Consider the following 23,480-nt stretch of genomic DNA (forward strand, 5'->3'; position numbering starts at 1 on the left):
CTGGCTTCTTTGATTCAGCTCAAGTCATCTGAGGTGAGAAGTTGCAAATTCACAGCACTAGAGATGGAGTCTGCTACCCAAAGAAGAGGGGAGCTGCATGTGACTGCAGCCAGTGTGCCCGCTTCTGCAGCTTTACCCCTTAGGAACCAGCTGACTTTGCAGCAGGGAAGGTTAGGAAGACCTTTCCAAGTGCACAGGGACAGGCATGCTATGGAGCTTACGGGATGTCCTTCATTTAGGCTTTTTGAGAGGAAGTAAGAATAAACTCGAGGTCGACTAGAAATGCTCAGTCCACTTTAGAGCAGTGGAATTATGCTTGGCTTTGCATTTTGGCATTTTTAGGACAGGTTCAGTCACACATCAGTCAAAAATTACTATAGGAAGCATCTTGTGTGTCTGGGGATGGTTGCCTCATTTGCTGTTTATAGCATTTTAACTGTGTTTCAGGATTGGAAAAGTCATGGACCAGATAGTTCTCTCATGGTTCCCTCCTGCCCTCCATTCCTACTGCAGTATGACTTAGCCCCATTGAGGTCCTACCACCAAGGGAACAAGAATGGTTCATTGCCTGACCCATTCAGCTGTAAAACTTTCTACTGTTCCTGTCAGCAAAAACATTACTGATATGTAAGTGATGGACATGATTGTTAGGGAATGGGAACCAGTGCACAGAAGAGACTTCAAAGGTTGCAGTATCTCCCTGGACTCAGTGAGCTTTGGGTCTTATTAGCTGTCAAATGTGTTTGCTTACACCAGAAGCCAGTCAAAACAGCACTTGGTTTGGAGTGGTCTCTGGGAGAGGGCAGGGGCAGTGGATTATGAAGGAGACAGACTTCACTTGAGTGACGTAGTTGACCACTACCCATGAGGAAGCACATTTTTCATACTGTAACTCTGACACAGTATGACTTTCAATCCACAGTGTAACCCTTCTGTATGCTTATGTGGTAGAATCTACTTACTGTTCTGGTTGTTCTCACCTTGCATGGTCTTCTCAGGAGAGAACAACATAAGCTCCATGGGAGTGAATTTGCATTAACAGGTGTGTCAAAGAAGTATTTTATAATGCATGCAATGACGATCAAAGTTACAGAAGCAGATAACAAAGAAGACTGAGGCTGGGTATGCAAAGGTCCCACAGGGGGTGAGGAAATCAGTTTCTAGGGATGAGATCACATCTGTCCTAGGAAAGGATCCTCATCAGGGCTTGCAGAGCAAATGCAAATAACTCAGGGGGCGGGAAGAAGAACTTCCCAGACCCAAATTTAGCAATGAGCAAACGCTATGCATGTGACCAAGAAACACTAAGGTCAAGTGTCTAATTGCATTTATGCCATTGTCATCCAAGTAATTATCTTTCCCCCCAGGCATTTCAACAGGGTAAAACTGAAGTGGGTTTGGACTGCTATCAGAAACTAGGTAACCTCCACGGCTTGCCTGCTGGGCCATCTCCTCTCCTTTGGGCTCCGCTGGTACAGCAGACAGTGGTTATATTCCTCTGAGATACTTTTTTTAGGCTGCATGTTTAAGTTTGGAAGAATCTTCATAATCATGTCAATTCTTGCAAGGTAGAAGAGTACATCCCCAGCCAGCAGCATGTCTTCGGTAATAATGTTGAATTCAAGTGATGGAATTTCAAACTGTATCCTCACATGATAATATGAGGTTGATTCCACATCTGCTGCAGATCGGTGTGGGGTCAAGTATAATACATCACTATAACAGTGCACAGTAAAGACAGATGATTCTGGTCTGTTGTGATACATGCATCAATCCTAATATCTTCAGTCATTTTAAGGAATTAAAGATGCTGGCTCATGTAAGCACGTAACTGAAGGAACAGCTATTTTGTGCTCTTTGAAGTGTGCAGACACAAGGTGTTTAGGTGGTGGTAGCCTATGTACAGGACTCTACTATCGTTGCTGAAAAATGGCACCCCTTTCCTCCAGCCTCCTAACAGGCAACCTCTTAATGCCAGAAAGATCGTACTGGAATGAATGAACCATAAAAAGCTGTCATTAAGAGCACTTTTAAAAGCTGTCAGTGAGGTTTAAGATGAACACTAGGACAATTTGCTGAAATCTGAAGCCATTTTATGACCCTTGCATTTTGAGAACCCTCTCTGGATATAACTAAAATGCTGTGCTGTTTTCTGCCAGTGTTTGGTGAGGGAAAAAAAGCAGTGGGAGAAAAGGTGAGCTCTGCACAATCTCCTCTTGTTTCAGGAAGGACTGGTTTCTTCCAGGTTTTTACAGCCATGCTGCACATCATTCACCTCACAGTGATAATAGTGTATAATCTTCATAATAGTGATAATTGTCATATGCAGCTGCATATTTTAAATTCCTCCCTGGTTTTAGTGCAAATTTCATTTGTTTGCATTAGAAGACTGTTTTTTCATGTCCTGTCTATTTACCCCTATATAACCTCACTGCTATCTGTCAGAGCCCAACTTCTGATAAGAGGAAGGGTGACGCACCAATGTCAGAATATGCAGACTCACGTCTCACAGTTGTACCTCAGCTCTCAGGTACCTGATTTTTTTAATTTTTTTTTTTGGCACAGCACAGGCAATCAAAATTTATCATCCAAATTAAGACTGTAATTATATTTTGATAAAGATCTGGCAATTCAGTGACAATGAAATTTTAAGGGTTGCCGGGATACAGATGACTCTGGATTATGGGGAAGCGTTTGCATGTGGAATACTAATAAGCCAAGGTTTTTCAGCATCCTTATCTAGACTTTTCCAATAGTGTCTGATAACCCACACAATCAAGTGCTTTTTTTTTTTTGCTATTATTCTGGCAAAGTGATGATTAAAGATACAGGCTGCCTTTTATGAATGAAAAGGCGACATGCGCAACATCTACAGACACAGATATGTCCCCATTTGATGTACATGGAAGGTGGGGGAATAGAGTGCTGACCATGCCCATGTTATTAAGGCCACCAAAATAAAACTTGCCTGAGGTTTCCCATGGCCTCAGGGTTGCCAAGGAGATTTTGTGGAAAGAGTAAGCCTGTTCCATTGCCCAAGATGGGTGCTGCTGAAAGCCTTCTTTCACAGAACTGGGTCCCCACTGGGCAGTGGAAGCTAGAGGATGTCTCAGGGGTGAGCACAGGATAACCAAACACCACAGAGCTTGCTGTCCAGGCAAGAAGACCACAGAAACAGTGGCACCATCGAGCTGTGGGAGATGACAAATGGCTTGATTCAACCCACAGCTGCCAAAAGGAAGGTTGTGTGTGACTTATGTGTAGGTACTTTCTTGTGCCAGCCCAGGAGAGGAGTAAAGCTCAACCTCAGTGCTGCAATTCAATAAACGAAGAAGAGCTATAGAACTTTCTTTCTTATAAGTGTCTGGTCTGTATGTGACACTAATTAGTTATTATGGAAAGTTATTGCTATTCAATAATGTGGCCTGCTGACAAGGTATTATTTACTGCCAGTGCTGCGGTAGCATTTGGACCTCAGAGGTGTTCATCTGTGGCACTCCTGGCATGCTGCAGCCCAAGCCCTGTCCCAACCCAGCCAATATCCTATCTTCTAGGGTTTCTGCTGTGCAGCTGGCCAGCAGCAAGGCCACTGCGTAGTTTGTGTTATCACCTCGCTACAGCTCTGCTCCAGACTGACTGCTTCAGATATAGATACCGTAAGGGAGGCGAGTAAGGGAAGGATCTATTTTCCTTTTCACCTCATCTGCCCCAAACTCCCTCTCAGCACCCTCTTACCAAAGCCTTTTTTTTCCCCAGATGTCTAACTCCAACTGTTAAGCCAGCCTCTCAATAATTATTATACCTTGTTCAGCAGTGGTTTAGGGACTTAACTGTATCACGTGGTTGTCTTTTTACTATGTATCAGAACATAGAACACAAAATTTTTTTTTCAATTAACTATGAAACAGTGAACGTGTCGTAACAATCTAAAAAAAAGCTCTGGTGGCATGTCATCTGGATCAAAATGAATGGGTTTATTTCCCTGCTGAGCTGAATTCCTCCCAGGTTTTTTGGTGAGTAAATTTTATTCTCAAGATGTTCTTTCATGATCTGTAAAAAAGGGCATTGACTTAAAGCTGTGCTGTTTGAATAGCAAGACAAGCAGATGTGATTCAGGAGGCCCAGGTTAATGAGCATTTTGGGGAGGTAGAGTCCATTGGAGATGCTGCAGCTGCAATATCAGACGAATGACTGAACCCCTTCTGTTATATCTTGAAAAGCCTTTTAAACATGAGGTGTGTAGTGCTTAAGTGGTAGCCTCCTAACCTTCTCAAATTCAACCTGCACAAGCAGTAATGTGCTTTCTTTCTCCTTCTGTAAAGTGCATGAACATGTGATGCCAGTCTCAGACAACTGCAGGGTAGTTTGTGACCCCAGGAAAAGGGTTTCAGGTTTGCTCATTGGAAATTCATACTTCTTGGGCAGAGGTATTTACTCAGTCGGTCAAGTGGGGAAGGATCAAGAGGGGGAAAGTTGCAGTCAGTGAGGCTAAGAATAAAAACTGCGGTGACCCACACTTTTGTCTCTTTCATGTAATCTGAACCTAAAAGGCTGTTTCCCATAATATGTCTGAATGAAGATATGGAAGCTCTTTTTCTTCACTGATTATTTGTGCTTGTGCAAAGGTGTGGGACAAGGCTCTGAAAAGTGTGTGATCTTTAACCAGTATAACTGTGCCAGCCAAAGCCATTACCGTAATTTATCAGCATAACATGTCTTTTTGATGAATGTGGGAGTGTGAGGAGTAGGCTAACTGCTAAAATGCAGTTCTCTCAGCATGGCTGCAGCTACTTTGCTAGTATAATGTATTGTAGAAAGACAAAAGTCATTTTGTTGCCTTAAAACCCAAAGAACCTTAATCGTCTCAGAGCAGAAAATGACCCCAGCTGGAGCTAAATTAGCTTGTATGAACAATATACTGCCTTGTACACCTCAAGACCTCCCAACACCTTTATGTAGAGTTCCTGTATTCAGGTGAATTGTCAGGCTGGGATATGAGTTTGAGCTTAGATGCAAAACCAGAGGCATGAAACATGACCATTCTGTGTCATGCTGTTAGAAAGGATAGGAAAGGATAGGATATTTTAAATTGGAAGTGACCTACCTACCATGATCATCTAGTCTAAATGGAAGATTACTAACACAAAAATCAGAATAAAACTGGTCATCGTCAGCTATAATGGTAAAACTGGTGTTGCACTATGTAGGCATCTGGCTGGAAATGTTAGGTAGGTACTGCTGAGATTTGTACCTAATGGACAGGTAACCCCAAGTCTCCCTGATTTCATCACATGAAAGAGGGATTAATTAGCTGATGATCTGTGCCTCCACTGACACAGCTGGGGATGACAGCAGCTGAAAGGCAGGTCTGGAAAATTTAGAGCTGTGGTTCAATGGGCCTTTGCCTCACAGTAGGGTGTGGGCTGACTATGGGGTTGGCTCGAGGAAGAGACATTTTTTCCGTGCTGGGATGAATTAATCCTTGCAGAATAGATACTGATGGCACTGTTGCAGAGCTGTGATTTCTGTGGTAGGCAACAAATTCATTTGTGTTTGCCCACCCTCCCCCCCCCAAAAAAATTTCTTAATAAAAAAAATTACCTTAGGTGTTACTTGAATAAGCTCAGCTCTGGGCATATATCTGTCTCAGTGGCTCATGAATAGGGTGAGAAAGTGTTTTCTGCCTATGGCTCTGCTTCAAGGCTTATTTCTGTGAGTGGTGTGTGGTACTCTGGTTATCATTGATTTGTTGTAGCCGCAGTACTTCTGGAACAGCATCATCTTACACTCACTGAGTGACCATAGATAGAAGGGCATCAAAGGGGAAGGAAGATGAGTAACTTCTAGTTGTAGCTTTAGCAAATATTTCCCTTAGTCTTAAATATTCATGGTTGTGGCTGTAACTTCAGTCATGATAGAACTGTAATTTCTTAAAGGCTTGAAAATTATTCCACTTGTCCTGTAAAAGTATCTGCAAAATAAATTGTTTTCTGGGTCAAAACAAGAATCAACAAAGCTTAGGTATTTTTTCTGACAGGCTGAAGTTGTGTTGTAGCTTTTCCATCCTAGAAGTATGTGTAAATGTTTGCAGAAAATAGGGAGAGTTATACTAACTGTGGAGAGACTGCTCTGACCCTTGTAGAGTGAGGAAGCATTGCAATATTTGGAGTGTTTCTATTGTGCAAATATTGCAGACAAAAGGAATCAGGACTCTAATAGAAGGGAAAAAAGGTAACCAAAATGAATCTCTCTTGAATTAATCTTTGACATTTTCATAAGTAGGGGCTGCACTTTTTAGATACTTCATCTCTTGTGCTGTTGCATAGAATCTCTTTTTTTTCATTTGAGAAAATCAAATCATGTTAAGTATGACAATACCTGAACTTCCAATATAACTGTGTGACAGAAATATTGCCAAGCACACCAAACCCTCACTCACTATACGAAGACATACTGCATCCCACAGGAAATCAATACTTACTAATGTGAACAAGCATGAAGATGAAATTATCAAACTGGCAAGTCAGGGAAGCAATCTTGATTTATCAGAATTAAATGTGATTTAAATGCAGTAGTTAAAAAACCTCAAGTGCTAATGAATATGGCAGATGATCAGTGAATTTGTGCATCTTTCCACGGCACGTAGGTCTGAGCTCTGGTGGGAATAAACCAGGGCACCAGGCTGCTTCTTTTTTATTCACTGACCATGGCAGGTTAATTCTGAATAATGAACTATCTATTGCATATCCAGGCCAGCATTTCTGAGCTGCTTGTCAATGGTGGAGTTTGGTTGTGCTGCAAAAGCCTGTAGGTCCAAAACTGCAGCCCAGGCAATACAAACCACAGCTCATCTGCAAAGGTTCAGAACATGTTCTGGCAGGGAATAAGCAAGCCTACTTTTATCTGGAAGAATATAACCCTAAAGAAACCCACCAATGAAGTATTATTGAAGTGGCACAGGGTCTATTATTGTCTGTGCAAATGCTTAGTGTAGAGGATGACTTCTGCCCTTAAGACACAAAAGTAAAAGAATGTAAAAAAGGCTAAGAGGTCCACGGGAGGACAAGAGATGGCTGTGAAGGCCAGGAGGTGACTTGGCCCACACCAGAGGGATGATGTGCCAGCACATCCACCCACCAGGCGAGATTGTCTCCAAACAAAAGCAGCCTAGGCAACCATCATTGAAAAAGGCTGTCTCATTGCATACCAACTTCTATATTTTCTTCTTCTTTTCCCTTTTTTTTTTCCTTTTTTTTTTTTTTATTTACTATCTTAAGCTCAGCAGCAGAGGTAAGAGCTTGTTTTCGTATTCTCTATAACAGCCTTACAATACTTTAGACACTACATAGAAAAAAAGCAGATGGCTTTGAACTGATCTGTATTTGTATGTAAAATGTCTTCAACTTTGCAAACAATATCCATGCTATAAAGAAAGTTGGCTGGAGTGGCTCCCCCTCCCCCTGTGCTGGCAGATGCTACAGGAGATGATAAGATGTGAGGATTGATTGCCACCTTCCCCCAGACAGCATCCTGCCAGATCAGGGCTGCAAGTGTATCTGTGGGTGTCGTCTGCCTTTCACTGTTCAGCATGTATAGCATCTCAGCCTCTAGAGCAGTCTGGCACCTCTTCCAGCACTTCTTTTTTTAACGCCACTTGGAAAATCCACACAGAAAGAAAGATGCAGAGAGAAGGCTGCAGTGTAGTGGGAGGGAGGTGATTAGGGCCAGACCTGATGTCCCAGTGTAGCCAAAGGGTCCAGAGAAGTCAGGAAAAGCTACAGTTCAGAAAGGACAGAGCAAGGACAGCAAAATTTGACACTGGTCTGGCTTACTGTGTCACATTTCTGAGTGTGTTTACCCCCCTCATCATAAAGATTAGTGTATTTATTCAGTTTCCCAGGAAATGCGTCACCTTTTGAGTTAAAAGTTACATTATACCTTGCTAGCTTCCTCAGTTGTGACCCAAATTTGTTTTTTTTTACTTTGCCATTAAATGTATTCAGCAAGTAAACTCCCACTCATAGCTTTGCAGACTGTTTCCAAGTAGGCAATCCTGCTAACCTGTAAAGGCAGCACCTGTCCTCTTGGTGCCTGGGGCTGCTGAGGCATGGAGGCTCTGCACAGTCCGTCTTCTCATGGTCCTTCCACAGTGAACAGAAGGGGACAGGCTCTGCCAGAGGACTATTCAGAGCTCTCTGAGACTCATTTGTACTCAAAATCAGTGAGGAGTCTATCTGTTAGCTACAGAAATTCTCCAAGGAGACAAACCTCCCCTGGGGAAAGTTACTTTTGTGATTACTTGCTGTTGCCTGCTTCTTTATGTTTGGAAATGTTGTCAACTTTGCTCCTTGTGAGCAAATCCAAGAGTCCCAGGAGTGCTGTCTCCCCTGATTCACCATTCCACTCAATATGTGATACATTAAGGTCAAACACTGTTTGCTACTCAACAGCCTCATTTTTTACTTACACTTTCTGCATGGTCATTTTAATGACAATGTCCTTCTCCCCTCTTTCCTTTTTTCCTTTCCTTTTTTCTTTCCTGAAAGTGTTTCCTGGTTTAATTTCTTTTCCTGTGGATTTTTTCCCTTCAGCTTATTTCCTGCAGTTTATTTCATTTTCATCACTGCTTTCAATGCAGAGTTTGAAGGCTTCCTGCCCAGTGTTGCAGTCGGCACCGTTCCGTGGTGGTATTTCTGATAGTGACCAGTAGGTGTTGACACCTGACATTCTGGTTTTGACGGGCTGAAGTGAAAACGTACCCATTTCACCCCGCCTTCAAGTTTTCTTCTTCATGTGCAGTACTCAGTACATGGTCACAATAAATGCCTGCCCACACTTAAAAGGTAGTGATTTTATATGGATGCTAAGAAAGCAATTGTTTGCCACTCTATGCATTTGCTGTGCTAAAGCCAGTGTGTTGAAAACCACCTTGTACTCAGTCCAACATGCACACAAAGGCAGATGAGTTACAAACAAGAATTTGCTATTTGCTATTTTGTTCTGGATAACAAATCTTCACGGAGAGTGGTCCACACCCCTGCAACATCTGACAAACTCTGTAGCTCTTCAGCAGTTGTGGTTTTTCAGAAACCCCATCAGAATTCAATTAGGTTTTCTGCATAAGTATGTGACTTAATAATATAAATGTGAGTACAAACAATAGGATATGGTTTTGGCTCATAAAGCCATACTAGCCGTAACAATAAAGGATAGTCTATGTTATGATCTTTATTAACACCTTATGACACTTTACAAGAAGTAAATGTCTTCATGCTGCATTTTATGTGCTAGTTGTCACTGGGCATGATGCCTATATTCAAAGTGGGGGTTAGTGGGTTAGCATGACTTGTAGGGCCTCATGGTAACAGGTTTGCGTCTTCTGCAGGGACGTACAGGGGGATACAGGTAACAATGCTTACACCTCAGTTAAACTTGCAAGCTAGCATTTCCCATTTGAGGCTTGTGAACCATTTTAGGCAAGCAAGTATCTGAAATATAGTAGAAAAAAAACAGTGCAACTCTGCAGAAAAAAATGTTAGTGCCTAAGGTGAGCAAGCTGAGAATATGTTATTCAAATAATAATAACAGTGGGAAAATAACTTATCTTGACATAAGTTATTCATCCCACAGTCTAGGTATGCAATATCACTGACAAAGACATCCAGTTACCAAATGCTATTTGGATGGGTTCCTTTTAAAAAGTAATCCAGTATATTTCAGTGGCTTTGTATACATGTGCATAGAAAGTACTGTAAGTAATACAGTTCCATTCATATAGCATAACGCATCTTTGTTTTACAGATTAAGGGCTAATTTCAAGCCCCAAAAGCCTGGAGGGAGGAGGCTGGAGCCCTAGCGGGGAGTGGTGCTGGGATGTGTCCTTGGCAGTGCAGGGCAGGGTGGAGGGGACTTGCAAGGCCAACAAGAATCCATCCCTAAGCAGGTTTCTTCATTAAAATCAATTCCTTTGAGAAAGTATAGAAGGAGAGGGAGTGGAAATCTGTATTTTCAGGTGGCTCTCCCTCTCCTCACAAAACAAAAAGGACTGTGTTCAATGTTGTTTCAAGTGAAACTCGGCAGGTCAGCAAGCCATGTTACTTCTTCCTAGCTGGCTTCTCGGCGTGGCTCTCTAAACCCTTACAGCCCCATTTGCTCTAATGTTTTACATACAGCTCTTGTCAGAGGTGGTACTGGAGAGGGATACTGCTTGACAGTGTTGAAATAGGACTCTCCTCCTGGCCCAGAGCCCCTTCATGGGTTTGGTGTTTTGCAAGCCCAGTTCACAGCCTGTTATCTGAAACTGGGCTTCAAGTAAAACACTTGGGAGGCCAGGGGCAAAATGAATATCTGAGAGATCTGGTGATGGAGGAGTTGGGTATTAACTGAGTCTGGGGAAGAATTTTCCTGAAAAGACCCAGAGGAGCTGCACAGTGAAGTGGCTGTATCTTTAACTGCATTCCTGTGCCCAGACACCATAAGGGTGGTTCAGGAGTAACCTTGCGGAGTCATGCATGTGAGTTTTGTTGCCTGCCGCAAGAAATATGTTGGCTTACCATTAAGGGGAGGAAGCTTCCTGGGACATGCATGACCTCAAGACAATTACTGGCCTGAGACAGAGCCAGGTCTCTGAGTCCCTCTGCAGGAAAGGACTGGTGGAGCTGCAGGAGCAGGAAGAATATTTCCCCGGGGGTAGAAAATAGAGCTGCTGTTGGTCCCTCCAAGACGATTGACTTTCTGTCTTCTCCCAGATGTCTGTGAGTAATTCAAAAGAACACGTGTAGCAATAGTAGCATAGTACTTACTAAATATAATTGGAAGAAACTGTTGCTACTTTCCTCAACTTGAAGTCAAGCAGGATTCAGGGCATCTAGCCAAGCACGCTGAAAAAGACTGATGGGGAGGAAGAAGTGTGAAATACGAGACATCACCTCTAGTCTTAACACATGGCTTGTTGTTCCTAACTTTTGGAGGTTTGATTTCTCAGCCTACTTGCAGTGCCAGTGGAAGGGAAGAGGGGTCCATCTTGTTCATTTTCTGTGTAAACTCTTCAGTCTTGTTTTTCACTTGGGAGCAGCCTCCAACCTCAGATACTGGCTTCCCCATGCAGTTTGCTGAAGGCAAGAGGGTCAAACTAGAGCCAGAAAAACATCCCAAGTACTTTTATACTATGTACAAAATGTAACCTGTGTCTTTGATCTGGTTTTGCTTTTCACATTTCACAGTGGTTTTCCACTATAGCGTTATGTGTTACCTTTCCAAAACAATGGCTACTCGTTGGGAGACACATCAGGGATTAACAAGATGAAGCAATGGGGATATAGGGCATTTTTTCATACTGGTTATCAGCTTGAAAAAAGGACACGTCAGCAGTAAACAAAAAGCTGTCACCTACTGATGGCCTTCTGATACCCTGCAGAGAATAAGTTGATGCCCTCAACCTGCCATCCAGGAGACAGGTACATGTATCACAGCAATGCTGGCATAATTGATGATAAATGCCGCTTCTGAGAGCCAAACGGAGAAGGTAGGGAAATTGATGGAGACTAACTCTTGGAGCTTTGATGGAAGGTTGTGTTTTATGAAGATTTCAAGGAAAACAGAAATATATTTGCTGTACTTGGAATAAGTCATCTGAATCTTATCTTCTTATAAGGCAAACAGAGCGTATTCTGTGTCAAGTCATCTTTCAGCATGCTTTTTCAAGGCTCGCAGTCTTTTACAGGTGGTCTGTATGTTTGCAGTCATAGAGAGGTTGTTTGTGTTATGGATGCTGATGTGGAAATAGGTGCTCCAATGTGCGAGGAGGATCTCCAGCTATTACTGGAAAATGACCACTTTAGGTGTAAATGTTCTGATGGAAATATGCAGGGCAATTGAATGTTTGGAGTACAAGAGTACGCAAGATACAGTAAAACTGCTGCCAAAACACTGTTTGACCTATCACAATGATGTCTATAAGCTGGGGAATGTGAGGGTGTATTCTTCAGAACATTCTGAAGTTAAGCATTTACCAAGGGAGGTAGAATAGTAAATGAATTTTGTAGAACTTTGCTCTTGGGTGCTGGCATGTGAAATCAGGGTGACTGATCTGAGAACAACATCACAGTGACATTGATATCAGAGAACACTTCTCTGATAAAAGGGAGAGCGTTATGGTGACCTGCTGGAGCAACTTGGGCAAGCTTAGTAGTGGTTTGGGCTGAGTCAATGCAGAAGAAAAATAGAGGAGCAGTGAGAGAGAGAAAGAATTGCAAAAGATATCTAAAAATGGTCTTGCAAAGTTTTTTATAGAGACCACACACTACACTGCCAGAGATAAGAGACTTTATCTTGCTGCGCATCGAGAGTGGGAGTAATGCGAACGGTCAGCATGGGAAGAAATCTGTGTTGACAAGTGCTGAAAGTGCATCAAATTGAAAGAAGTGCTTTCAACTAATTAAGCATGCAGGATTGAAAGTCTGTCTTGCGACACTTGAGTTACATGCTGTCTAGTGTGTGTGTTCACAAAGAACACACCATTCTTACCATTAGGTCCAGTAACTTTAAACTAGTTTGGTTTGCCTTCACTATTTGACTGGCTTTTTGGTTAGCTTTTAGTTAGCTTTTTTTGTTTTTCTCATGGAGCATGAGTAGCAAACTGAAATGAGTATGAAATGAATACTCCTGCAGAATAGTCAACCTAATGGCAACCTCAAGCTTGCCAGGCAGGACTCGCTTGTTGTCTGCCTTTTTTATGCTTGCCCTGCAGGGCGCTCTTAAAGGCCATGTAAAGTAGGAATAAAACAGGAATAAAAGAAGAGGAAGAAATCGTTGGCTAGAGAAAACGTCACAGGAATGAAGGCTTGAACATATAAAATGCTTTGTATTTCTGAGAGGTTATTGTCTCTCCTGCAGTGACAGCTTTGAAATGCTCTGAAATATCAAGTCGCATTCTGGCCGCTGTAACTTATCTGACAGAGTTAGAAAAAGTAGTTAAAAATATGTTCAAACACCACCAGCAGTGACTGAAAGCAGCAAAGCCAAGAATGGGATTAGCATGTGGTACTCTTCACATAAGTGCATATTGCTTAACGACCTAATCTTCTTACGTGTATAAGAACCATACACTTCCCAGCCCTCTTGAATTATGTCTGGTTTTGTGCCAGTCAGCTGAATACCAGGTAATTGCAAAATTCAAGGATCTGCACATGGAAATGACATCCAAATCATATGGTTTCCAGTATTTTAATCTTTCCAGATAACTGAACACCAAATACAGACAGTTTATTGTCCACTTGACCATTTTTCTCCTGAATAGCTGTTATTTGTATGTGTGGCATAATGGGAGGCAGAAAATGTGACAGGGATACACTAAGAAACCATGGTTGAAATGTGTGAAGTTTCACTTTATTGGCAAGAAATAAAACAGCACAAAGAGCATAAAAGATCATGGTCTTTCTCAACAGTTTCTGCTGTCAGTGAAGCTTCTGCCTTTTTGCTTGAGTTTGAAAAATTTGCTAAATTGTCCATCCATGAGTGCAGAGCAAAATAATAATCGTGCTCATGTTGTTGCCCACACATAGCTAAAGACTTAACTTGTTTTGTCATGCCTCCTCTCCTGTTTGTCTGGAGGGCAGCTGCAGCCTGTGTAGATGCAGTCATGATGGCTTTGATTTGCACACGTGAATGCTGGTGGCAGGACAGATGTGGTGATCCAAGCTTCAGGTCCAGACTGGCTGCCCAAGCTATGTCTCACAGCCTGTGCCACTGGAGTTGGCTCCTTACATCCATCCTGGACTCCAGTTACACATCGCAGAAAATCCTCAGAAATCATTTGGGTTTCTTCTGTGATAATAGCAATAATAAATAGTGATGTTCAAAGCCAATACAAGCCGTGTTTTCCATCATGGGCTCCCAGAGAGAAGTGACCAAGGAGCAAATGATCCAAAATGGGGCATCAGTCATCCACAGCCCTGTGACAGTGGGTGCTGTGAGGTGTGAAAAGGAAATGTCTGCAATGAACAGCGCCCTCACGAGCGTCAGAGTACACCAGGAAAGCAGGAACAAAAGATGGGACCAAGAAGGGGAACAAATTTCTTGTCTTATGTGAGAAGCACGCTTAGAAAGCTCTGTTAAGGCCTAGGTAGGACCTGCCTCAGCTCTCACATCTCCTGGGGGAGCTGGACTGCACACAGCTACCCAGGGGAGAAGGCAGGGAAGCACAGGCAGGGTCCTCAGCAGCACCCACTGTGCCAAGAGACCAGAGCATCTGTCCTCTTCTCATCACTGGATGTCCCCCACAGAAAAAGGGCTTCAGAAGAGAAAGCCACCACTCTCAGGTGTTGCTCTGGTGCTGAAATGGACAGAAGTTATTTCTTCCCCTTGGTGGGGAAAGGGAATCTTAGCCCTGCCAGCGTGAACAGGGCTCTCGAGGGCATCGGGGTATGTCTGAATTTCTGGCTCCAGTCATCTGGTACTTTTAGTCTAGAGGTGTGAGGGAAATTGTGTGCATGTCCATGCTTGTAGGCGGTAGTCACTGTAGGTAGTTGGTGAAATTATGGTGAAGTTGCTGTTGCTCAGCTGAGTGATGGAAATGATGAAGAGCCAGGTGCCTTATTTGTAAGGAACACCAGCCCTGCCATCACACTCTCTTTGCATGGGCATTTTTCAATCCTTTAAGATTGGACAGGAAGGTAGATCATCCAAACAGCTATTTGTGGTTCCAGTTGGTGAGGTTTAGCCATTGGCAAATAGGTCAAAACTGGGGGGAAATGTCTGGGTGCGTACATGGTTGGGAGGAAGCAGGATTGTAGAAAACAGCAACTGTCCCACCTCCAGGCTCCTGTGTCCCTGCTGAGTAAGCCCTGGCACCCTCTGTGCCATCACTGTGAAGCAACAGCTGCAGAGGGAGCCGCTTGGAAAGTACTAAGCTTGCTGATGCATGTGGGACATGTACAGCAGAGAAGTGACTAGGTTTTTACCAGCCTTGTAGGCTTAAGCCCCCTGGGTGTTATAGTGGAGACACGAGTACTTGGGGGAAGCATACATAAGAGACATTCAGGGCTATAAATAAAATTCACATCAGACTCAGCACTTGCCTTAATGAAACATTAATGCACTAAAATGCATGATAAAGTTGGATGTGTTGACAGACTGCCTAGTCTTTGAGATAATCTGGTCTTTCTCAGAATTAATTCTCTTGTGATATTTTCCCATGAATTTAGCAGGCAGTAACTCACTGCTGACCTGAGCACGAGGTCTGGAAGTTTGATCAGGTTGAACTCTGCTGCTGGTATATGCCTATTTATGCAACTCTGGGTGAACATACAGCTTTCTTATAACATTGAATCACAAGAAAAATGTCTCCATTTTTACCTAAAATGCCTGGAAAAAAAAAATATAATTTGCTAAAGATGACAGGCTAGCCACCTTGACAGTGGAACAGAAGGGCTTCCCAAGCACGGGCTGATATGGTGCTGCTGGCCACGGCAGCCTACAAGAGCATCCCACACCTGTGCAGGGAGGAGTGGTGGAGGTTTGCTGGGTGTGCAGCCCCCAGCTCTTTGCAGCTCCTGCAAAGGGCCTGTGTCATTAGAGCCTCTCATAAGAGTAATTGGGCCCTGGAATAGGCTTATTTGCTAGTCTGATCCTTTTTAATTGTGTTTATTTGTCTTTTGGAATTCAGATACTTTAATGAGGATTCAACAGCTGCAGGTTTGGGTTTGCTTGAGCAGGAGCTCAGGGTGTGACAGCTCTGGGCTCTGTCCCTCAGCATGTAGGCACCTTCTTCTCTTGCCACTCAGATCCCCTCCAGGCTGCACACTTTTTCAGTTTATGCCAAATTGTATTTTCTCTTTGAACCGCGAAACATAGGAAATGATCTTCCCCCACCCACCCACCTACCCTACACATCCCATCCCTCCCCCTCTTCCCCACCCCGGCACCTGATAGCAATTACAATATAGAAAGAACTAATAAGAAGTTGTGAAACAGAAAGAGCTGGAGGGGAGGAGGCAAGTGTCTAGAGAAGCAGATGGAGTTGGAGGGGGGGAAACCCCTGGATCTATCAAATAAATAGAGCAGAAATCTTTCTTGCTTGGCCTTTGTGGTGTTATTATTAGAACAACCATGCCTGAGTGCACTAAAGCCGCACAACCTTCAAGCATCCAGCTCTGCTACGGCAGAATCCTTTTTCTGCTTTGCTGAAGGAGGGAGGGAGAGTGAATGAGAGGATGTGAAGCTGAGAAGGGTCTATAAATGATAAATATGATCAACTTCTATAAAACAGCTATTTGGAAACCTTCAAAAATCTTCTCATGAGAATAGCCATCAGTGTATGTCTGTTTGACATTGGTTGTCAGGAAACCAGCCAATGTTAATGGATCCACAGAATGTAATGGAGAATCCATTTAAATGGTCTTTTGTCATTTTGTCATCCCACAATACAAAAAAAAACCCACACACAATTACTTTAACTCAGGAATGAAATGAACATGATAGTTTATATGATTCAGTTGTATATTCTCAATTGATCAAAGCTCCCACTAAAAATACATTAGCAATCTATATCTAATTCCTGAAATGCAGCATTCCCTGTATCTGTACAGGCTTTTTTTTCTCATTCACTGTGGTGTCCAGCTGTTAATGATTTAAAGACTGTGGCTTTACAGTTTCTGTATTGCTTTATTTATTATGCGTATTATGATGATGCTCAGGGGCTACAGCCACGCACAGGCTCGACATTGTAAAAACAGCCTGCAGTGTAAAAGACTGAATAAAAGGAAGTGCTGGCTGAAAGAGATACTTTATCCCAATTTTACAGAACGGAGGCATAGGGAGTGTTAATATTTAACCCAGGCTCTTAGCAGAAACCTGTGGTGAATCTTTGACTGCACAGGTCTTCTAGATCTCAGCCCACTGGTCTTTGACTGCTGAATTACTGTACCACAGGGTTGGCTTTTATCTTTTAGTGGAAGCTTTTTAGTTGTAGCCTCTGGCTTCAGATCTCAGCAATGGTGCCCAGCTCCCCAGGGCCCATGACCAAACAGCGAGGACCAGGCAAGATGCTGTTGCAGGAGCATAGGCAATATGTAAAGGATATGGAAGGACAAGTGCAAAGGACAGTGTGCAAGGACTGAAATGGAAGCAAGTCCCTCTTTCAGTAGACAATCACATCTGGTAATCCCCTTCAGAAAGGGTGCAGGCTCTCTCGCTTAATGGTTAGCTTTTTTCCCCTTCTTCCCCTTTCCAGGAGGCTTTTCTACAGCTTTGCTGCTCCAAGGTTGGGATGCTGTTCTTCAAGCATCCAGCCTAATTGCATTCATGGTGAGTTTATACTTATTGGCTAGCATTGTCCTTTGCCCTACTCAGTGCTTCTCCCTCCCTCTGAGCTTCTCTCCCACTGGAGGCTGAGAACATTCATCCCCTCACAGAACTTTTTCCAGCTCTTTAAGTTTCTATTCTGGACCTCCTGGAAAATCTACTCCAGCTTTTAAGTATTTTAAAGGACTGATCAGTTCAGTGTTTATTCTGCAACATTTCTGCTTTCTTGGTGTCAGTGGGGCATATTGCCTGACACGGCAAATCAGAGCTCCTGCAGGGAAAGGCAAAAATGATACGGATGCACGCTGGCTGGAGCCATGGCACAGGGTACTGTAAGCTTCTTAGTGCCCTATCATTTGAAGATAAGCAATGCATTTGTGCTTTATTTTTCTTCTGGTACAGCACTATGCGCAGCTCTGCCAGGTTTGCTGGCTAAGGGAGTCTTGTTGGATGGCTAAGAGGTCATGCTATTTTATCTTCAAACATCAATGTGTCTACAACAGCAAGTGTGTAGCAGAGTTGTATTAGTTTGGTTTCATTTTTAAGTCTTACACAAAGTATATTAACCTAACTCCTACTCTTCTTATTTGTAAAACACTGCTGCCAAAGCCAGAAGAGCTTCCTACCAGTTAAATTTTGCAGGGAAATCTATTCTAGTCCAATGAAATGCCTGAACATTTCATGAGTAAGTAAAACTTTCCACTCACTCACTGAGCTCTGTCAAAGGCAACTACTGGAGCTTCAGTCTAGACAGTTTTTTTTTCTGGAAGTAGGAAGGAACTGCTTGTGCCTGCTTTTCTTTAGCCTCCAGGGTACAATTTGTGATCATGAATATCACATATCCTCAGTGACAGAAAGAATGGGTGCAGTATCTTTACTATCATAGATTTTTGTCCTAGACTTCCAAGGAGGCAGTGTGGCTCAGAACAGGATCGGGGCAAGTTGCTTTGTGTCTCAGTACCCAGTCTGTAAAATAGTCATAGTGCTAGCGAAGTATTCACCAAATGCAGTTGTGAGACTTGTGATGTGGCAACATAATGTTATTACAATGTCAGTAATTTAATCAGTAAATCCTCTTGATGAACAAACACCCTACAACTCCCCTGCACTTTCAGTGTTTTCTTCACCCTGGTGCCTTTCCTTGCAGTAACGCCATGACCAGTTGCATGGAGCAGCACTGCAAACATGCTGTAAGCTGAGTGAAACCTCACCTGCAAAAATCCACTGAGCAGCAAGGCAAGGCTGCCAACTGGACACAGAGCTCAGGGTCCCTTTGGTGGTGCCCTGAGACCCTGATCTTCCGCAGGTCTATCACCATATAATACCACTACTTCCATCATGACACCCACAAAGTTTTGTGAACAGGTGGTGTTTTTTTCAACAAAGAAACTGATAAAATCTGTCAGCATGCCGCACATGGCAGCATGGTTCCTAGGTATCTCCTCTTGTGTCTGCTTCCTCCTTCTTCTTCTCCTACTGTACTTTCGCAGTTCCTTTCTCTATACAAAGCGCTGGTATGCCTTCAGCCCGAGTGAATGTTGTTTTGCATTAAAGAAAAGTAAAGCATCCCCAGTAGAGGGCAGCTCTCTGCAGGTTGCGCTGACTCCTTGTTGAAAAATGGCAACTGCTCCTGCAGGTCGGAGAGTGTGAAAGCATGGAAAATATATGAGAGCCCCAAAATGTGATAGCTCCTTGGCTGGAGACAACGTACTGCTGTGGACATCCTGCTGCAAACCCCTTTCTTTGGCATGGCCTCCCACTGTGCTGCATTAGGTGGGCTGCTGAGCACAGACGGGACAAGCCTGCTCTGTGCATCTTGCTAGGGAAGAGAGCTGGTATGACCTTCCTCTCCTGCTTTGGTGCTTGGAAAGCTAACTACTGCGTATGCTGAGGTTGGACACATCTCTCCTGAGAAATTCTCTCAAACCTTTAGTGGACTTAGTTCATGTAACTTTCAGAGGCAGACTTCTGGGATTTCTCTGTAGAGGAGTTGAAGTGTTCCTGTCCTTTACAAGTCCCTGTCTATTAAGGCAACATCTTTTGATAAGTGACAGTTAAAGTCACCCAGCATGGTGGGCAGTTAATCTCAATCATTACGTGCTGGAAGAGAACGAGCTAGCAACCTGTGTCAGAAATCAGTCATGTGCAACATGATGTAGTGAAAGAGCATATTGGCAGGAGAATAGGTAAATGACCCATTCCTCCCTCTGCCCTTGCTCAAAATGTCACTGTGGGAAGGTTGCATAGCTTCTTTGAGCTTTCATTTTGCTATCTATAAAATTATTATCCCTTTAGTCCATATATTTAAGACGAATACAGTACCATTGCACCTCCTTGCCTCAACAGAGCCATTTGCAATTTGGCAAAAGCACATTGTCTAAATGCCGAGTTGTGTAATGTGGTGTGGAAACACAGAGGAGATAATGGTCAGTGTTATTTGGTGGGAGGAGAGGTGCTGTAACATCCCCAGTGCTTGCTCTAGGCAATGCTGTTCTAAGCAAGAGCCTTTGCCTTTTAGCTAGCTTGATATAAGAGAGGCTAGGAGCCTTACCTTGCACTCCATTTTTATCCTACAGCTGTCTCCAACCTGGATGCAGAGAGCAAACTGAGTGTCTATTACCAAGCACCTTGGCATCAGCAAAGAAACATCTTCCTCCCCTCCACCAGACCACCTTGCGTGGAAGAGCTGCACCACCACGCCAAGCAGCATCTGCGGGCCTTGCGCAGAGGTAGGTGCTTGCACACACTCTGGCTCCACGCTCGTGACACCTCTCCACAATCCCCTCCAGGCAGCAGCAGGGTGCTCAGGCACAGCCACTGGGCTATGCGCACTGTTTCTGCTGAGATTGAGGTACTCAGTCTAAGAAATAAAGCTGAAGATGTAACTCTATCAGTAAAAAGGCTTTTGCCCTCTTCAGCTTGTTTATGGTTACTAGAGGAGAGCTGAAAAGGACTTTCTGCTTTTCCGTTTTACATTCTTGGTTTATATGTTTCCTATGAAACTGTAATCACGTGAGCAAATCCATGCACTGACCCCAAAAGGATGGAGGTACTGAGTGTTTCAATAAGGCCATCTCCCTTCACTAAACAGATGTTAAACAATGCCTCAGCTCCAGGACAGGTAAGATTTAGCTTCCCAAGGGCTGAAACTGGAGCCCCATGGTTATTACAGAGTCTGCACAGAGACTAAGTTGTCTGCACTAGGGGAGACCTGCATCCTTCAAGGGTGGCAGCTGAAAGCCAGGTGATGCCCTGAACAACTTGGAAGGGTCAGGCAGATGTCCCCTCCCCAGTCCAGGGAGCACCTCCTGATGTGGCCTAACAGACTGAAGACCTGTAGCCTCAAAACCAAATCATGTCACACAGGAAGGAAGCAGAAACAAGCAAGGTCATAAGGAGGCTCCTGGATCCCTGCCATGAAGGGAATTTGCTAGGTGCAAATGTCTGGATGGTCCTACAGCAGTGCTCTATGGGGAAGGTAAAAGATGGGGAAAGGTTAGTTTTCACTGGGAACCTAACCAAGGGAAAATCCTTACCGGGAAGCAAGTTAAAGTAAGCAAACAAGCCTTTCTTTTGTGCCATAAGAAAGGAGAAAATCCATGCACGTCACCCTCAAAATGTTCAGCAGCAGCATCCTGTGTTGGAAGTGTTTTGCACCAACAGCTATCATTGCCTTGCTCATTTATTATTGTTACCAGGTTATAATAATAATCAATTACTTGGATCTGCAAAGCATCTGGTACCTGGATAAAATATTCCAATTAATTACCACATTTGTCCCTCTCCACAGATTTTAGCTCAGGAACACACTATGGGTGCAGCACATCTTCATAGCACTGCAGAGAGAGATACAGCTGAATTGCAATGACAGTAATGTTACAGTAGAGCAGAAGTTGGCTTTTCTGCTCTTTAGCGGCTCTGCTTCGCGGTTGTCCCAGGACCAGGCTGATCTCTGCCTGCCACCTTGTGGGCAGGAGCAATCCTGACAGCGGCGCGGGAAGGCAACTGTCAGAAAATGCCTCATCATTTTAAGGTTACAAATCTCAGTTTTGGCAGTTTCCCATCCTCCACGTTTAACGGCAGCTGTGCAAGTAGCTTGTCACGTCCTGATTTATCTTATTTTGCAAATAACTGCATATAATGGAGAGAAAATATAATATGAAATTTCTCCTAAAAGTTTTCATTGTGTCTCAGTTATTTTTTCTATCAGAATTTAATTCTCTTTATCTGTTTATACAGAATTAAAACTAAACATTAGATAAAGAAAGCAGCTGTGCTAACAGAAAACATGGTTGGCTGGATCATAGATATGTTCATCCGGGAAATCTGTCATCTCCTTCCAGAAGCACTCCTTGGAAACAGTAATTATCTAACTGTTGCTTAAAGTTAGAGATGGGAAGTCCATGATCATTCTCCTGTTCAATTGGAAGGTTTCAGATACCTGGGACTCATGCTGGAAAAGGGCTGCATGTTGTAAGCCCACAGAGAAGGAAGGCTTCTAGGGGCCAAGAGACATTTTGACTTTTCCAGGGTGATCTCCTTCATGTTGGGACACAGAGCTGCTGCTGTAACAACCTTCATAATCTCCAGCTAATTCTCAGGACCTGGCATTGCCCTGCAGCCAGGGAAGGAAACCCTACCCAGGGCTGTGTTTCCTTCTTTCCCCCCAGAGGAGTGTATTTTATATGGGTAGGGTGCAAGCATTACCACACCTTGATGTTTCAAGGCACCAGGAGCTGCAGGTTTCCATTGGGAACCAGGGCTTGGGTCCAAAGTGCCTAGAAGGTAGCTCCTTTGTGACTTGGGAAAAAGTGTATAAATCCCACATGGGGACAGTTCAGCTCCAGTGTACACACAGGGGTGTGTTATATGAACATTATTCTTAAGGGGGCTTGGATGTCCAATAAGTGCTTGCCCCCTTCAGCTGCAACAAGGATCATAGATACTGGTCAGTGTGGAAGAGCAGGACCTTCATCTTTGAAGTCCACATCCTGTTTGTGTCTTTGTTGTGCTGTTTATATGTTTTTAACAGTCAGAAAGACTCATGTCTCCTTTCTCACCCAAAACAGAACACCGAAGCCGAGGTGATAAGAGAGAGCAAAAAGTGCAAGGCCCCATTGCTGTGGTGGCTCCCCCCTTTCCTCCCTTCCCTGCAATCTGCAGTCAAAAGAGGCAAGCGATAAAGGACCGACACTTGCTACCAGTAAGTCATTCACTACAGCTATCACACACAAACACATTATTAGCATTATGGGACCTAAATATGCCAGAGGGTACAGCACAGCTGACTGTTGGCAGCATAACAAAGGTTACAGCATACAGCAGCCAGCACCAGGATGGACATTTCCATTGAGAAACCTTTTATATTTCTCCTCTGGCCAGCACATTCTCACACTTCTCCTCACAGTGATTCACATTCTCCTCGCCTGCTTCAGGTAGCACTTCCAGAACCCTCCTGTAATTTCAGAAACTGCTGCCTTAGCATTAGCATTGCCAGGAGCCAAGAACTCAAGGTCTTTGAGTGCTGCTTTGAGGCTCACGTGTGCAGATAGCCTCGGCAGCACTTCTTCAGCTACAAGGAACACCATGTGTATATGGGCAACAGTCCTGTTCCACACTATCCGTCTCCATAAATTTTTTTCAGATGCTTCATGTCACATATGTCCTTGCAGCCAGCCAAGTGGGAGCTCCAGCTGAAGAGCTGGTCCTTTATGTCCTGTATGTCTGTGCTGACTTGCCACTGCTGCACTATTTTGAAATCAAATTGTGGTGGACAATATGGTGTTTGTCATTGTTAAAGGAAATGCACCAGATCCACAAATCTAACTCTGACTGGGTCCATAATTCTCACTGGTTTCAGGAATTTGGTACCTCTATGGCTCTGAGCATTTGACCTATGAAAGTGCCATAGTAGCCATTGCATTCCTCAAATCAGTTTAAACTCCACAGGTCAGACCTGGATTTGACTTTTAAGTCAAGTCTTAATGTCAGCCTTCAAGTGTAGGGATAGATCTGTCCTGCATCTGCAGCTACATGTATATTGGCATCTACAGAGATGCTATCCCCATGAGCACACTATAAGTATGTAGCTATGAATCGCACTTACTTAGCTTAAAAATGCAAGTATATTTATCCTAATCTATTATATTAACCATTTGGAATCCTGTAGTGGTAAATGT

At 43.5% G+C, this 23,480-nt stretch overlaps 1 protein-coding gene across 4 annotated transcripts in view; it reads left to right on the forward strand.

Moving 5' to 3' along the window:
- The window catches only part of NHS (NHS actin remodeling regulator), a 255,417-nt gene that overhangs the window by 209,045 nt on the left and 22,892 nt on the right, over positions 1–23,480 (forward strand). For all 4 annotated transcript variants that reach the window (XM_061453168.1, XM_061453170.1, XM_061453172.1 and 1 more), the window contains exons 2-3: positions 19,878–20,030; positions 22,371–22,504. In XM_061453168.1, the coding sequence (XP_061309152.1) occupies positions 19,878–20,030; positions 22,371–22,504 (287 nt within the window). The remainder of the gene's footprint in view (positions 1–19,877; positions 20,031–22,370; positions 22,505–23,480) is intronic.

Source organism: Pezoporus flaviventris, unplaced genomic scaffold (assembly GCF_033815535.1).
Source record: "Pezoporus flaviventris isolate CSIRO_AGI_PZ_B2104156 unplaced genomic scaffold, CSIRO_AGI_Pfla_v1 ptg000015l, whole genome shotgun sequence".
NCBI classification, from domain to species: domain Eukaryota; kingdom Metazoa; phylum Chordata; class Aves; order Psittaciformes; family Psittacidae; genus Pezoporus; species Pezoporus flaviventris.